This window comes from Heptranchias perlo, chromosome 9 (genome assembly GCF_035084215.1).
Source record: "Heptranchias perlo isolate sHepPer1 chromosome 9, sHepPer1.hap1, whole genome shotgun sequence".
Taxonomy (NCBI): domain Eukaryota; kingdom Metazoa; phylum Chordata; class Chondrichthyes; order Hexanchiformes; family Hexanchidae; genus Heptranchias; species Heptranchias perlo.
In genome coordinates this window covers 4,700,733-4,716,658 of record NC_090333.1, presented here as the reverse complement: position 1 = coordinate 4,716,658, position 15,926 = coordinate 4,700,733, and the positions used below count along the sequence as shown (strand labels likewise).

General features: G+C 50.1%; 1 protein-coding gene across 1 annotated transcript in view; it reads left to right on the top strand.

Moving 5' to 3' along the window:
• Positions 1-9,886: 9,886 nt before the first annotated feature.
• The window catches only part of znhit6 (zinc finger HIT-type containing 6), a 66,806-nt gene continuing 60,766 nt past the window's right edge, over positions 9,887-15,926 (top strand). Inside the window, exon 1 of the mRNA XM_067989821.1 lies at positions 9,887-10,897. Coding sequence (XP_067845922.1) covers positions 9,921-10,897 — 977 coding nt within the window. The 5' untranslated portion in view covers positions 9,887-9,920. The remainder of the gene's footprint in view (positions 10,898-15,926) is intronic.

Genomic DNA, 15,926 nt, shown 5'->3' with positions numbered 1-15,926 from the left:
AACACTTGCATGGACCTGCGGGGCCGAATGGCTTGTTTCTGTACTGTACATACTTGTAATTTTTTTTACATGCTTTTTTCCAACAAATCTGTCATCACATCATGTCACTGGGCCAATAATCATTTTCAAACAGAAGTGTCTTGCAAGATTTAGAGCTTTAGGCTGCCTTACATGGAGTCCTCTCTCCCCACCCACCCCTCTCCTTTTCCTGCCAAATTTTCTCCCAACCCTTGTTGATGGCATTGACTCTTGGCTGGAGTATGATTCCATAGAAACCTCACCCAACTGGGATCGGTCATGTGTGAAAATAAACAATGCGTATTGGCAGGATATTTCATTGCAGGGAGATCACAGCCAAGGTCAAACCAATCCTCACGCAATGTCCATGAACACTCCCAAGCAGCGGTCACCAGACAGCAATCGGTAGTGGGACCCTGGCTCTGTTTTTTTTTCACCTCCTTGACACAGAGATGTTGAGGCCAAATGTAGCACTCTTACTGTAGTCCCATCTCAGATCTCCTAACTCAGCACAGACCTTGTACCTTCTGGTCAGCGTGGATGAGCTATTCATGGAATGATAGAAGGAGGCCATTGGGCCCATTTTGCCTGTGCCGGCTCTTTGATAAAGCTATCCAATTAGTCCCACTCCCCCGCCCTTTCCCCATTGCCCTGCAATTTCTTCCTCCTTCAAGTATTTATCCAATTCCCTTTCGAAAGTTACTATTGTATCTGCTTGCACCACCCTTTAAGACAGTGCATTCCAGATCATAACAACTTGCTGCATTAAAAAAAAAATCTCCCCATCTCACCTCTGGCTCTTCGATCCTTTGTCCTAGAAACTGTAAAATAAAAATAGAGAAAACTACTGCAAAAGGGCTTCACCATTCAGAAATAAATAATTCTGTACCTAATTGGTGCTCACCCAAAAATACTGTATGTATCTAAGACCCATTCTTCGAATGCTGGATATCCAAATAACATTCACAGCCTTAACACCTGACTCACTGGGGGATCCAGCTGTTCTTCTGAATGAACAACGCCGTCAGATTGTTCTACTTGTCTTAGTTTCCTCTGAAACAATTAATTGGCTTCTTTCTCGGCGGCAATTGCTATGAAACAAAAGCATTTATCAAATGAGCTGGTAAAATGGACTGTTGTATCACAAAGTGGTACAGTACAACCAAAGCCGGATTCTCACGTTGTCTCATCTGTACTAGCCATGATGTGGAGATGCCGGTGATGGACTGGGGTGGACAAATGTAAGGAATCTTACAACACCAGGTTATAGTCCAACAGCTTTATTTGAAAATCACAAGCTTTCGGAGGCTTTCTCCTTCGTCAGGTGACGAAAGCTTGTGGTTTTCAAATAAAACCGTTGGACTATAACCTGGTGTTGTAAGATTCCTCTCATCTGTACCGTAGGGGACGGAGGGTGGGAAAATTGGATCGCAAGACTCTCTTGCACAGGTGGATCAAGGTAATTTCTGGCGGAGCTCCACTCTCTGCATTATCTGCTTCCCTCCAGGATAGTGAAGATGGAATTCAGTTAGCTGAACAGCTGTTCTACATACTGTTGCTTTTAAAGCTAAATAAAATTATTCTTTTTCATTCAATCTTGGATTACAAAGAAGACTAGAACAGGTTCAAGATGCAAACGTGACTTATGGGTCGTGTGCGGGTAACCCGGAGGTCCTGCCGAATTTAACGGCAGGACCTCATTTAAAATTTTTGTCTCTGTTTCCCGGCCAGCAGCCAGCCAGTTTGAGAGGGATGGGGAGGAATCGGAGGTCGGGGGGGGAGGGGGAGAGGGGAGATCGGAGGCCGAGGGAGAGATCATAGAGGCCAAGGGGGGAGATCGCGGAGGCTGAAAGAGACAGCGTGGAGGCTGGGGGGGTGGAAATCGGAGATCGTGGGGCAGGGGGGATTTCGTACATCGTGGGGCGGGGGGGAGATCGTGGAGGCCGGAGGGAAGATTGGAGATCGTGGGGGTGGTGGGGGGGGGGGGGGGTGATTGTGGAGGGCGGGGAGAAGATCGGAGATCGTGGGGCAGGGGAAGATCGTGGGGCAGGGGAAGATCGAAGAGGCCAGGGGAAAGGTCGGAGATCGTGGGGCAGGAGGGAGATCATGGAGGCCTGGGGGGTGAAGATCGGAGATCAGTGTTGGGGGGGGGGGGGGGGAGATTGTGGAGGCCGGGGGTGGGGGGGAAGATCGGAGATCAGTGGGGGGGGGCGGTGATTGTGGAGGCCGGGGGGGGGAAGATCGGAGATCAGTGGGGGGGGGGAGATTGTGGAGGCCGGGGGGGGGGGGGGGAGATCGGAGATCAGTGGCAGGGGTGGGGGTGATTGTGGAGGCCGGGGGGGGAGATCGGAGATCAGTGGGGGGGGGGGGCAGATTGTGGAGGCCGGGGGGGAGATCGGAGATCAGTGTGGGGGGGGGGGCAGATTGTGGAGGCCGGGGGGGGGGGAGATCGGAGATCAGTGGCGGGGGGGGGTGATTGTGGAGGCCGGGGGGGGAGATCGGAGATCAGTGGGGGGGGGGGGGCAGATTGTGGAGGCCGGGGGGGGGGGGGGGAGATCGGAGATCAGTGGGGGGGGGAGATTGTGGAGGCCGGGGGGAAGGTCGGAGATCGTGGGGGGCGGGGGGGGAGATCATGGAGGCAGGGGTCGGGGGGGGAGTCAGACCGCGGGGAGGGAGGCTGATCAATCAAAACTAATGGAGGCACAGGCCATGTGACTTCTGCAGGCTAATTAAGTCATTAGAAGGCACGATGACTTCAAAACTCAATTGCTCGGTTTTCTGACCACTGACTATGGGAGAATAATATCGAGCGCAATATTATTAATTTTAGAATTTAGGTTTATGTACCAGTTAAATCCAAACACTTGCGCTGTTTAAACTGAGAAGGAGGAGGCATATGACATGCATAGGCAGCTGGGATCAAGTGGATCCCTTGAAGAGTATAGAGATTGCCGGAGTAGAGTTAAGAGAGAAATCAGGAGGGCAAAAAGGGGATATGAGATTGCTTTGGCAGATCAGGCAAAGGTGAATCCAAAGAGCTTCTACAAATACATAAAGGGCAAAAGGGTAACAAGGGAGAGAGTAGGGCCTCTTAAGGATCAACAAGGTCATCTATGTGCGGAACCACAAGAGATGGGTGAGATCCTGAATGAATATTTCACATCGGTATTTACGGTTGAGAAAGGCATGGATGTTAGGGAACTTGGGGAAATAAATAGTGATGTCTTGAGGAGTGTACATATTACAGAGAGGGAGGTGCTGGAAGTCTTAACGCGCATCAAGGTAGATAAATCTCCGGGACCTGATGAAATGTATCCCAGGACGTTATGGGAGGTTAGGGAGGAAATTGCGGGTCCCCTAGCAGAGATATTTGAATCATCCACCGCTACAGGTGAGGTGCCTGAAGATTGGAGGGTAGCAAATGTTGTGCCTTTGTTTAAGAAGGGCGGCAGGGAAAAGCCTGGGAACTACAGACCAGTGAGCCTGACATCTGTAGTGGGTAAGTTGTTAGAGGGTATTCTGAGGGACAGAATCTACAGGCATTTGGAGAGGCAGGGACTAATTAGGAACAGTCAGCATGGTTTTGTGAGAGGAAAATCATGTCTCACGAATTTGATTGAGTTTTTTGAAGGGGTAACCAAGAAGATAGATGAGGGCTGTGCAGTAGACGTGGTCTACATGGACTTCAGCAAAGCATTTGACAAGGTACCGCATGGTAGGTTGTTACATAAGGTTAAATCTCATGGGATCCAAGGTGAGGTAGCCAATTGGATACAAAATTGGCTTGACGACAGAAGACAGAGGGTGGTTGTCGAGGGTTGTTTTTCAAACTGGATGCCTGTGTCCAGCGGTGTGCCTCAGGGATCGGTGCTGGGTCCGCTGTTATTTGTTATTTATATTAATGATTTGGATGAGAATTTAGGAGGCATGGTTAGTAAGTTTGCAGATGACACCAAGATTGGTGGCATTGTGGACAGTGAAGAAGGTTATCTAGGATTGCAACGGGATCTTGATAAATTGGGCCAGTGGGCCGATGAATGGCAGATGGAGTTTAATTTAGATAAATGTGAGGTGATGCATTTTGGTAGATCGAATCGGGCCAGGACCTACTCCGTTAATGGTAGGGCGTTGGGGAGAGTTATAGAACAAAGAGATCTAGGAGTACAGATTCATAGCTCCTTGAAAGTGGAGTCACAGGTGGATAGGGTGGTGAAGAAGGCATTCAGCATGCTTGGTTTCATTGGTCAGAACATTGAATGCAGGAGTTGGGATGTCTTGTTGAAGTTGTACAGGGCATTGGTGAGGCCACACTTGGAGTACTGTGTACAGTTCTGGTCACCCTATTATAGAAAGGATATTATTAAACGAGAAAGAGTGCAGAAAAGATTCACTAGGATGCTACCGGGACTTGATGGTTTGACTTACAGGGAGAGGTTAGACAGACTGGGACTTTATTCCCTGGAGAGTAGGAGGTTAAGGGGTGATCTTATAGAAGTCTATAAAATAATGAGGGGCATAGATAAGGTCGATAGTCAAAATCTTTTCCCAAAGGTAGGGGAGTCTATAACGAGGGGGCACAGATTTAAGGTGAGAGGGGAGAGATACAAAAGGATCCAGAGGGGCAATTTTTTCACTCAAAGGGTGGTGAGTGTCTGGAACGAGCTGCCAGAGGCAGTAGTAGAGGCGGGTACAATTTTGTCTTTTAAAAAGCATTTGGACAGTTACATGGGGAAGATGGGTATCGAGGGATATGGGCCAAGTGCAGGCAATTGGGACTAGCTTAGTGGTATAAACTGGGCGACATGGACATGTTGGGCCGAAGGGCCTGTTTCCATGTTGTAACTTCTATGATTCTATGATTCTATAACTTTAACTGATGTAATTTAATAAACTTGAACGATATCAATATTCCAGTTCGAACAGTGGGTCGTGTGAAGTAAGTGTAATCTTCAAGATCAGTTTAAGGAGTCCAGGTGAGGCCGTTTTACTCTTCGGGAAATCAGTTTGAAGAGACGGTGGAATGTTATCAGGGAAGGATCGTGGACTCACACAGACACAACCGTGTGAGTTTATGGTTTGTGTTTTGCGCGTAAGCAGATTATGAGTTCATTTTGGGGTGTGGATGAGAAATTGGCTAAAGAGTAGAAAGCAACAAGTACTCGTTAGGACAGTTATGTCGGGACGGGAGCAAGTACTAAACGGGAGGCCCCAGCACTCGGCCCCCTCCGCTCCTGCCTGGACCACCACAGCTTCTAACTTTACATCAGTGACTTGGGCCCCCGATATTTTTACTTGGGGAGACGGGGAGGGGGTTGGCGGCAGGGGGTGGGGGGCGGGGTGATCGTAGCGGCCGGGAAACGCGGAAGTGCGGGTAACCCGGAGGTCCTGCCGAACTTAACGGCAGGCCCTCATTTAAAATTTTTGTCTTTGTTTCCTGGCCGGCAGACAGCCAGATTGAGATGTTGGGGGAGGGGTCAGAGGTCGGGGGGGGGGGGAGGGGGGAGGTTGGAGGCCGAGGGGGGAGATTGTGGAGGTCGAAAGAGACAGCTGGGAGGTCGGGGGAAGGTCGGAGATCGGTTTGGGTGGGGGGGCGGCGTGGTGGGAAGATCGTGGAGGCCGGGGAGGGTCGGATCGAGGGGAGGGAGGCTGATCACGACATTTTAGCTTGGGGGGGGCCGGGGGGGGGGGAGCACTCCTGCTCCTCCTGGCCCACAAGCAGTTCTGGAAAGGCACTTACCTGCTAGATCCAGCTGTTCTCGCCTCCCTCCAGCTGCCGGGTTTCCCGAGCCCTAGGAAACCCGACCCATAGTCGTTAAATCTAAAAGCCTGCTAAAATCTGAGGCACGCAGCCTCATTAAAATATTGAAATGAGGGTCCCGCCTCTGCAGAGCAGGTTAGTCGCCCACCACCCAACCCGCCTCCGTTAAAACCGAATGTGGGCGCGTTTAACCATAAGAGACAGAAGCAGGAGTAGGCCATTCAGCCCCTCGAGCCTACTCCACCATTTTATGAGATCATGGCTGATCTGATTTTTACCTCAACTCCACTTTCCCGCCCTTTCCCCATATCCTTTGACTCCCTTGCTGATCAAAAATTTGTCTAACTCAGCCTGGAATGTATTCAATGACTCAGCCTCCACAGCTTTTTGGGATAAAGAATTCCAAAGATTTACGACCCTCTGGGAGAAGAAATTCCACTTCATTTCAGTCTAAACCGGTCACCCCTTATTCTGAGACTATGCCCCCTGGTTTTAGATTCCCCCATGAGGGTTAACATCCTCTCAGCATCTACCCTATCGAGTCCCCTCAGAATCTTGTATGTTTCAAGAAGATCTCCTCTCATTCTTCTGAATTCCAATGAGTATAGACCCAACCTGTTCAATCTTTCCTCATAAGACAACCCTTCCATACCCGGAATCAACCTCGTGAACCTTCTCTGAACTGCCTCCAATGCAAGTACGTCCTTTCTTAAATAAGGGCACCAGATCTGTACGCAGTACTCCAGATGTGGCCTCACCAGCACCCTGTACAGTTGTAGCATGACATCCCTGCTTTGGAGGCGGGTTGAGGTCAGTTTTCCCAATTTTGAAATTTTAACCCCTTCCCTCCCCTTGCCCGTCCTGGGGGGTTAAAATTTTCCTGTTGGACTCAGAAACTCAATGCAATTTGGTCAAGTTTGCAGATGATACCAAACAAGTAGGGGCATTGAAGTCTGTGTAGAGTGCTGCGCATCAGAAGGAAAATGGATGATGCATTAACTCCCTGAATGATGCCTGCAATAGCGAAGGGTAAAGTGGAAAGAGGCCTAGGAGTCTTGGTAAATTTGATGCTCAACATGCCCCGCCAATGGAGAGCAGCAATCAACAAGACCAATAGAACGCTGAGCTATATAGCTAAATCAGTAGATCAAACTATGGAATGTTATGGTCAGACAACAATAACAACAACAACTTGCATTTATATAGCGCCTTTAACGTAGTAAAACGTCGCAAGGCGCTTCACAGGAGCAATTTTCAAACAAAATCTGACACCAAGCCACATATTAGAACAGGTGACTAAGAGCTTGGTCAAAGAGGTAGGTTTTAAGGAGAGAGAGGTAGAGAGGTTTAGGGAGGGAATTCCAGAGCTTAGGGCCTAGGCGGCTGAAGGCACGGCCGCCAATGATGGAGTGATTAAAATCGGGGCTGCGTAAGAGACAAGAATTGGAGGGACGTAGAGATCTTGGCGGGTTGTGGGGCTGGAGGAGGTTACAGAGATAGGGAGGGGAGAGGCCATGGAGGGATTGAAAACAAGGACGAGAATTTTAAAATGGAGGCATTCCTGGAGCGGGAGCCAATGTAGGTCAGCGAGCACAGGGGTGATGGGTGAACGGTCTTGGTGCGAGTTTGGATATGGGCAGCAGAGTTTTAGATGAGCTCAAGTTTATGGAAGGTGGAAGATGTAAAAAACTGGTACCAGTGAAAAGTGACCATGAAGCTGATGGATTTCGTTAAAAACCCAACTGGTTCACTAATGTCCTTTCGGGAAGAAAACCTGCCGTCTTTTCCCGGTCTGGCCTATATGTGACTCTAAACCCATACCAACATGGCTGACTCTTAACTGTCTTCTGAAATGGCCTGGATGAATCCGTGTTCTGTGTGGACATGGACTGTGAGCCCCTCTTCCATTACTTGAAGGGGCTGCTCCTCAATTTTTGGCTGCACTTCAGTCCCACGCTTCTGGTCTTTGGCCACCCTGTGTGGGAGGGCGGGGTGGGGGGCAAGTCGGAGGACCACCTCGGGGATCTGCTTCTAGGCCTGGCCAAGGTGGCCATCCAGAGGCGCAGGTTGGACCCGGCCCCTGGGGGGGGGGGGGGGGGCCGTCGCTCCGGCTGCCTGCCTCTCTTCCGTGGCTTTCACCGCGCCCGGGTGGCCCTGGAGATGGAGCGCGCGGTGCCTGCCGGTGTACCTGAGGCTTTCCACGGCAGTGGGCGTCGCAGGGACTGGAGGGCATAGTAGACACTGATAATAATATTGTGATTTATTTTCTAATTGATTCATAAAGATGACATGGGTTGCCCCAGTGTCATCAACAGAGAAACACATTTCCACCTGACCCCTCCCCCACTCTTTTTAATGGGCATAACTAAAAAAAAAAATGACCTCGCGAGCCACTCAGTTGTATCAAATCCGCTAGAAAAGAAAACCGGACAGACCGCTCGGCTGCGACCCAGGCATCGAATCAGGACATGACGAAGGCACCCCCAGCCCTGTCGACCCTGCAAAGTCCAGCCTGGTCAGTGACACCCACATCCCGAAGAATGATTTAAAAAAAGACACTTGAGAGCTGCGTCCGGTTCTGGTCACTGAATGAAAGAAAGACTCGCATTTATATAGCACCTTTCACGGCCTCAGGAAATCCCAAAGCAATTGAGTACTTTTCTTGAAGCGTAGCCACTGTTGTAATGTAGGCAACGCGGCAGCCAATTTGCGCACAGCAAGATCCCACAAACAGTCATGAGATAGTGACCAGATCATTTGTTTTTAGTGATGTTGGTTGAGGGATAAATATTGACCCAGGACATGGGGGAGGAACTCTCCTGCTCTTCTTCGAAATAGTGCCATGGGATCTTTGATATCCACCTGCGTGGGCAGACGGGGCCCCGGTTTAACGTCTCATGAAAGAGAGGTTTTTAAACATTGGGGGCAGTGCAGGGAAGAGCCACAAGGCCGATGCCCAGTGTTAGCGGTCTGGGTTATGAGGAATGACAGGAGAAACTTGGACTTTTCAGCCTTGAAAGACGACGTCAGAGAGGTGATCGTATTACAGATCAATAAATAGTAAAGGATATAGTAAAGGTAAAACTGGAAAATTATTTTAAATTAAATTGTGGGAGTCAGACGGGGCAGATTCAAAATACTAAAAGGCAGATTTCGGACTGATATCAGGAAGTTCTCACAATAAGTGAACAATGGAATAGGCCCCCAGAGAAAGCAGTGGAGGCAAAAACCCTGTAATCATTTAAAAACCATTTGGATGCTGCAGAAGGGAGCATTAAGGTCCTCTGGATGGATGAATTGAGATGGGCCCAAGTGGCATTCCTTGTCTGTAATCACGTTGTGAATTTTGTTTTAAATCAATAGCACACCAACCTGTGAAAGAAGTATCAGGACAAGAGCAGAGGCAGAAAAAAAACTAGAACAGTCCCACTGGGGATTAACAGCGACTGTATCTCAAAATATCCATTGTTGGTATCGTAACATCACTCAACCCACCTTACTTTTCATTATAATGCTATCTTTATATTGTGGAAGTGTTGTGCCGAGAGTCTCGGTGGCCGTAAGTCAATAGTGTGGTATCGGCGTGAGTGAGATCGTGCACTGCAAGTGGGCAATGCAACTGTGGCTCCTTCCTTGCACTGCTATGCCAGTGTTGGTAGTTCATCAGCAAGAGCAATGCAACAATATAACAGCATTAAAGAAGTCAAACTTAAAACTTTTCTGGGGTGGAAAGGTTTGTCTATACTGAAATGGGAGTCGGTAAATAATGAACTTGCTGTGCTGTCCAGCTTATGCATTTGAAAATGTGCTTGCTCGCCCAGCTCATTGAAAAGGAACGACTTCAGAAGACCTATGCCATAGAATGCAAGCTTATCTAAATGAGATGTATCATGCACAAAGCAGGTTAATATTTGACAAGAAGTGTCGCACTGAAAAATAAGTGCAAAATGTCCTTGTAATAGTCTGGAGCTTCCAAATTTAACCTGAGAATGTTTCTTTCAATTTCTACCATCAAGGGGCGCATTCCGCAAAACGTGCTGTAATCTGGATGATGCGCAGGGTTGCAAACTGTCGCGGATGCGGAGGTGGATCAACAGACGCACAACATACGGCAGGACAACCGCACGTGGAGCAGCGGCTTGAGATGGAGGAGAACGCGAGCCCGGGAAAAGAGAACGTGAGCCCGGGAAAAGAGAACGTGAGCCCAGGAGGAGAGAACGTGAGTCCTGGAGGAGAGAGCGTGAGCCCGGGAAAAGAGAACGCGAGCCCAGGAGGAGAGAGCGCGAGCCCGGGAAAAGAGAACGTGAGCCCGGGAAAAGAGAACGTGAGCCCAGGAGGAGAGAGCGTGAGTCCTGGAGGAGAGAGCGTGAGCCCGGGAAAAGAGAACGCGAGCCCAGGAGGAGAGAGCGCGAGCCCGGGAAAAGAGAACGTGAGCCCGGGAAAAGAGAACGTGAGCCCAGGAGGAGAGAGCGTGAGTCCTGGAGGAGAGAGCGTGAGCCCGGGAAAAGAGAACGTGAGCCCGGGAAAAGAGAACGTGAGCCCAGGAGGAGAGAGCGTGAGTCCTGGAGGAGAGAGCGTGAGCCCGGGAAAAGAGAACGCGAGCCCAGGAGGAGAGAACGTGAGCCCAGGAGGAGAGAGCGCGAGCCCGGGAAAAGAGAACGCGAGCCCTGGAGGAGAGAGCGTGAGTCCTGGAGGAGAGAGCGTGAGCCCGGGAAAAGAGAACGCGAGCCCAGGAGGAGAGAACGTGAGCCCAGGAGGAGAGAGCGCGAGCCCGGGAAAAGAGAACGCGAGCCCTGGAGGAGAGAGCGTGAGCCCGGGGGCACATGGAGCGAGCGTGAGCCCGGGGAGAGATGGAGAGGACGCAAGCCCGGGGGCAAATGGAGAGGACGCAAGCCCGGGGGCAGATGGAACAGACATGAGCCTGGAGGCAAATGGAGAGGACGCGAGCCCGGGGGCAGATGGAACAGACATGAGCCTGGAGGCAAATGGAGAGGACGCGAGCCCGGGGGCAGATGGAACAGACATGAGCCTGGAGGCAAATGGAGAGGACGCGAGCCCGGGAGGATTGGTTCGCGGGTTGCTCAAACGTGCAGCGGTGAAAAGGAAGATCTCACTATCAGGGTAAGCAGGGCGGCTTAGAACTGAGAGCAGCATGTGGGAGAGAGGTGGGGGCTGGCGTTCTCCTCCATCTCAAGCCGCTGCTCACTGGGTGAAAACACAGCCCGTTACTGGAGAAAGGCAAGGAGGGTGGGGGACTGATCTCTCCATGAAGATCCACTGCATCTTAATTTATGTCAAGTCCAAAACGTGCACATAAGAAATAGGAGCAGGAGTCGGCCGTACGGCCCCTCGAGCCTCCTCCGCCATTCAATCAGATCATGGCTGATCTTCGACCTCAACTCCACTTTCCCGCCCGATCCCCATATCCCTTGATTCCCCTAGAGTCCAAAAATCTATCCATCTCAGCCTTGAACACATTCAACAACTGAGCATCCACAGCCCTCTGGGATAGAGAATTCCAAAGATTCACAACCCTCTGAGTGAAGAAATTCCTCCTCGTCTCAGTCTTAGATGGCCGACCCCTTATCCTGCGACACTGCCCCCGAGTTCTAGACATTCCAGCCAGGGGGAATCAGCATCGACCCTGTCAAGCCCCCTCAGAATCTTATATGTAAAACTAAACACATGGAGGATATAAATTCAACCAAAAATGTAATAATTTTGGGAGTTGAGTGTCAGCTTGGCTGAGAAGTAGCACTGTCCTCTTGAGTCTGATGTTCATGGATTCGAGCCACACACCAGGTCTCGAGCACATAAATCTAGGATCACAGTTCAGTGCCATGCTGAGGGAGTGCTGCATTGACAGAGGTGCTGTCTTTCAGACCGGGTGGCAACTTTTTCGCAGAAGAGTAGAGGAATTCTCCTGGTGTTTTCAACCAAAACAGATTAATTAGCCAATGATCTCATTGTTTGTGGGATCTTGCTGTGTATGCAAATTTCCTATGTAACAACAGTGACAACGCTTCCAGAGTAAGTTGTTGACTGTGAAGCACTTTGAATGTTCTGGGGACGTGAAGTGCCATCATCACCTCGATTCCCAAAAAGGCTTTTGATAAAGTTCCACATACGAACAATGACTGACAGCAAAAGACCCTCTTGGCCAACCAGCCTGTTCCAGACAATTGTGATACCTTGTGATCTCCTGGGAGGGGCGAAAAAACCAAATAGAAACCTGGGCCAGTTTGTGTGGGGTGGGAGGGAGGGAAATCTGGGAAATTCCTCTCCGACCCCTTTGCCAATTGAAACTTAGTCCAGGAGATCACTCTGGCCCTGGTAATTCTATGAGTACCGACCTTTCGTACGAGGTGATCTCCGCCCCAGCCGGAAACAGGTCCAGCTCTCGCTTGGAGGAATTCAGCGAATCGGTGTCCACCGCACGAGACGGCAGCCTGTTCCAGAGGTCGACCATTCTCTGGGGAAAGAACCATCTCCTGACATCTAACCCAGATCTGGCCTTGTACAATTTAAAATTGTGACCCCTGGTCCTCCCTAACCTATTTAATTGGAACAAACTGTCAACTGGAACACAGTCTATTCCTTTCATCATCTTATAAACCTCAATCAGATCACCCCTAAGTCTACACTTCTCTAAAGTGTAGAGTCCCAGCTCTTTTAGCCTATCTTGATAACTAAGATGCTTTAAGCTGGGAATTAGTCTAATGGTCCTCGTCTGCACCCTTTCCAAATCCTCAATATCACCCACCGTGTGAGGAGACCAAAGCTGGACACAGTATTCCACATGAGACCTGACCACGGTCTTGTACATGGTGAAAACAGTTTGCTTTGTCTTATAGTTAATTGTCCTATAAATGCACCCCAACGCCCTGTTCACTCTGGCTATCGCTTCACGGCATTGCTCATGAACCTTCAGAGATCTATGCAGTCGAACGCCCAGATCTATTCCTTTCTCCACCTGCTTTAATGCTTTTCCCTGAAGGCTGGATGTATGTTGAGCATTTTTCCTGCCCACATGCATAACACTGCACTTCTCCGAATTAAACGTCATTTGTTAGCCACACGACCAATCCCCCAACACGTCAAGATTCCCCTGAAGCAGTCGAGCATCGTCCACAATCCTGAAACTCGCAAAGATCTTGGTGTCATCTGCAAATTTGCAGATCGTGCCCCCACCACCTACATCTCGGTCATTCATAAAAATTCTGGGTAAACCCTGGGAATAGATGAGGGTAGGAAACAGTGAGTAATCATTTGAGGGGAAGTTCTGAGTGAGAGCTCGTTGCTAGGACCACTGCACTTTCTCATTTACCTAAAGGGCCTGGATTTAGAAACTTAGTGCAAAGTGGTCAGGTTTGTAGATATTACCAAACAAAAGGGGCAGTGGAATCAGAATGTGGTTGATTCTTAATTGCCCTCTGAAATGGCCTAGCAAGCCACTCAGTTGTACAATCTCGCTAAAAAAAGTCATAAGAAGAATAAAACCTGACGGACCACCCAGCATCGGACCACTAGGCACCGGACACGACAAAGACAAACCAAGCCCAGTCGACCCTGCAAAGTCCTCCTCACCAGCATCCGGGGACTTGTGCCAAAATTGGGAGAGCTTGTCCCACAGACTAGTCAAGCAACAGCCTGACATAGCCATACTCACAGAATCATACCTTTCAGCCAACGTCCCAGACTCTTCCATCACCATCCCTGGGTATGTCCTGTCCCACCGGCAGGACAGACCCACCAGAGGTGGCGGTACAGTGATATACAGTCAGGAGGGAGTGGCCCTGGGAGTCCTCAACATTGACTCCGGACCCCATGAAATCAGGTCAAACATGGGCAAGGAAACCTCCTGCTGATTACCACCTACCGTCCTCCCTCAGCTGATGAATCAATCCTCCTCCATGTTGAGCACCATTTGGAGGAAGCACTGAGGGTAGCAAGGGCACAGAATGTACTCTGGGTGAGGGACTTCAATGTCCATCACCAAGAGTGGCTCGGTAGCACCTCTACTGACCGAGCTGGCCGAGTCCTGAAGGACATAGCTGCCAGACTGGGCCTGCGGCAGGTGGTGAGCGAACCAACACGAGGGAAAAACTTACTTGACCTCGTCCTCACCAATCTACCTGTCACAGATGCATCTGTCCATGACAGTATTGGTAGGAGTGACCACCGCACAGTCCTCGTGGAGATGATGTCCCGTCTTCGCACTGAGGACACTTCCAACGTGTTGTGTGGCACTACCACCGTGCTAAATGGAATAGATTCAGAACAGATCTAGCAGCTCAAAACTGGGCATCCATGAGGCGCTGTGGGCAATCAGCAGCAGCAGAATTGTATTCCAGCACAATCTGTAACCTCATGGCCCAGCATAGTCCTCACTCTACCATTACCAACAAGCCAGGGGATCAACCCTGGTTCAATGAGGAGTGTAGAAGAGCATGCCAGGAGCCAACCTGGTGAAGCTACAACTCAGGACGACATGCATGCTAAACAGCGGAAGCAACATGCTATAGACAGAGCTAAGCGATTCCACAACCAACGGATCTGATCAAAGCTCTGCAGTCCTGCCACAACCAGTTGTGAATGTTGGTGGACAATTAAACAACTGACGGGAGGAGGAGTCTCTGTAAACATCCCCATCCTCAATGATGGCGGAGTCCAGCACGTGAGTGCAAAAGACAAGGCTGAAGCGTTTGCAACCATCTTCAGCCAGAAGTGCCGAGTGGATGATCCATCTCGGCCTCCTCCCGATATCCCCACCATCACAGAAGCCAGTCTTCAGCCAATTCGATTCACTCCACGTGATATCAAGAAACGGCTGAGTGCACTGGATACAGCAAAGGTTATGGGCCCCGACAACATCCCGGCTGTAGTGCTGAAGACTTGTGCTGCAGAACTAGCTGCGCCTCGAGCCAAGCTGTTCCAGTACAGCGACAACACTGGAATTTACCTGACAATGTGGAAAATTGCCGAGGTTTGTCCTGTCCACAAAAGACAGGACAAATCCAATCCGGCCAATTACCGCCCCATCAGTCTACACTCAATCATCAGCAAAGTGATGGAAGGTGTCGTCGACAGTGCTATCAAGCGGCACTTGCTCACCGATGCTCAGTTTGGGTTCTGCCAGGACCACTCAGCTCCAGACCTCATTCCAGCCTTGGTCCAATCATGGACAAAAGAGCTGAATTCCAGAGGTGAGGTGAGAGTGACTGCCCTTGACATCAAGGCAGCATTTGACCGAGTGTGGCATCAAGGAGCCCGAGTAAAATTGAAGTCCATGGGAATCGGGGGAAAACTGTCCAGTGGCTGGAGTCATACCTAGCACAAAGGAAGATGGTAGTGGTTGTTGGAGGCCAATCATCTCAGCCCAGGACATTACTGCAAGGGTTCCTCAGGGCAGTGTCCTAGGCCCAACCATCTTCAGCTGCTTCATCAATGACCTTCCCTCCATCATAAGGTCAGAAATGGGGATGTTCACTGATGATTGCACAGTGTTCAGTTCCATTCGCAACCCCTCAGATAATGAAGCAGTCCGTGCCCGCATGCAGCAAGACCTGGACAACATCCAGGCTTGGGCTAATAAGTGGCAAGTAACATTCGCACCAGATAAGTGCCAGGCGATGACCATCTCCAACAAAAGAGAGTCATACCGCCTCTCCTTGACATTCAACGGCATTACCGTCGCCGAATCCCCCACCATCAACATCCTGGGGGTCACCATTGAACAAAAACTTAACTGGACCAGCCACATAAATACTGTGGCTGCAAGAGCAGGTCAGAGGCTGGGTATTCTGCGGCGAGTGACTCACCGGGAAGAACTCCCCAGCTTTTCTTCGAAATAGCGCTGTGGGATCTTTTACGGCTACCTGAGAGGGCAGATAGTGCCTCGGTTTATCATCTCATCCAATAGATGGCACCTCTGACAGTGCAGCACTCCCTCGGTGCTGCAGTGGGACTGTCAGCCTGGATTTTGTGCTCAAGTCACTGGACTGGGGCTTGAACCCACAACCTTCTGACTCAGAGGCGAGAGTGCTACCCACCGAGTCACGGTTGTCGGCAAGACGAGGTAGCAGTAATAATTGATGTGCGAAGAATGAATTGAGGCCTTTGTACCCATTGTAATCCAGGGGCAGGAAAT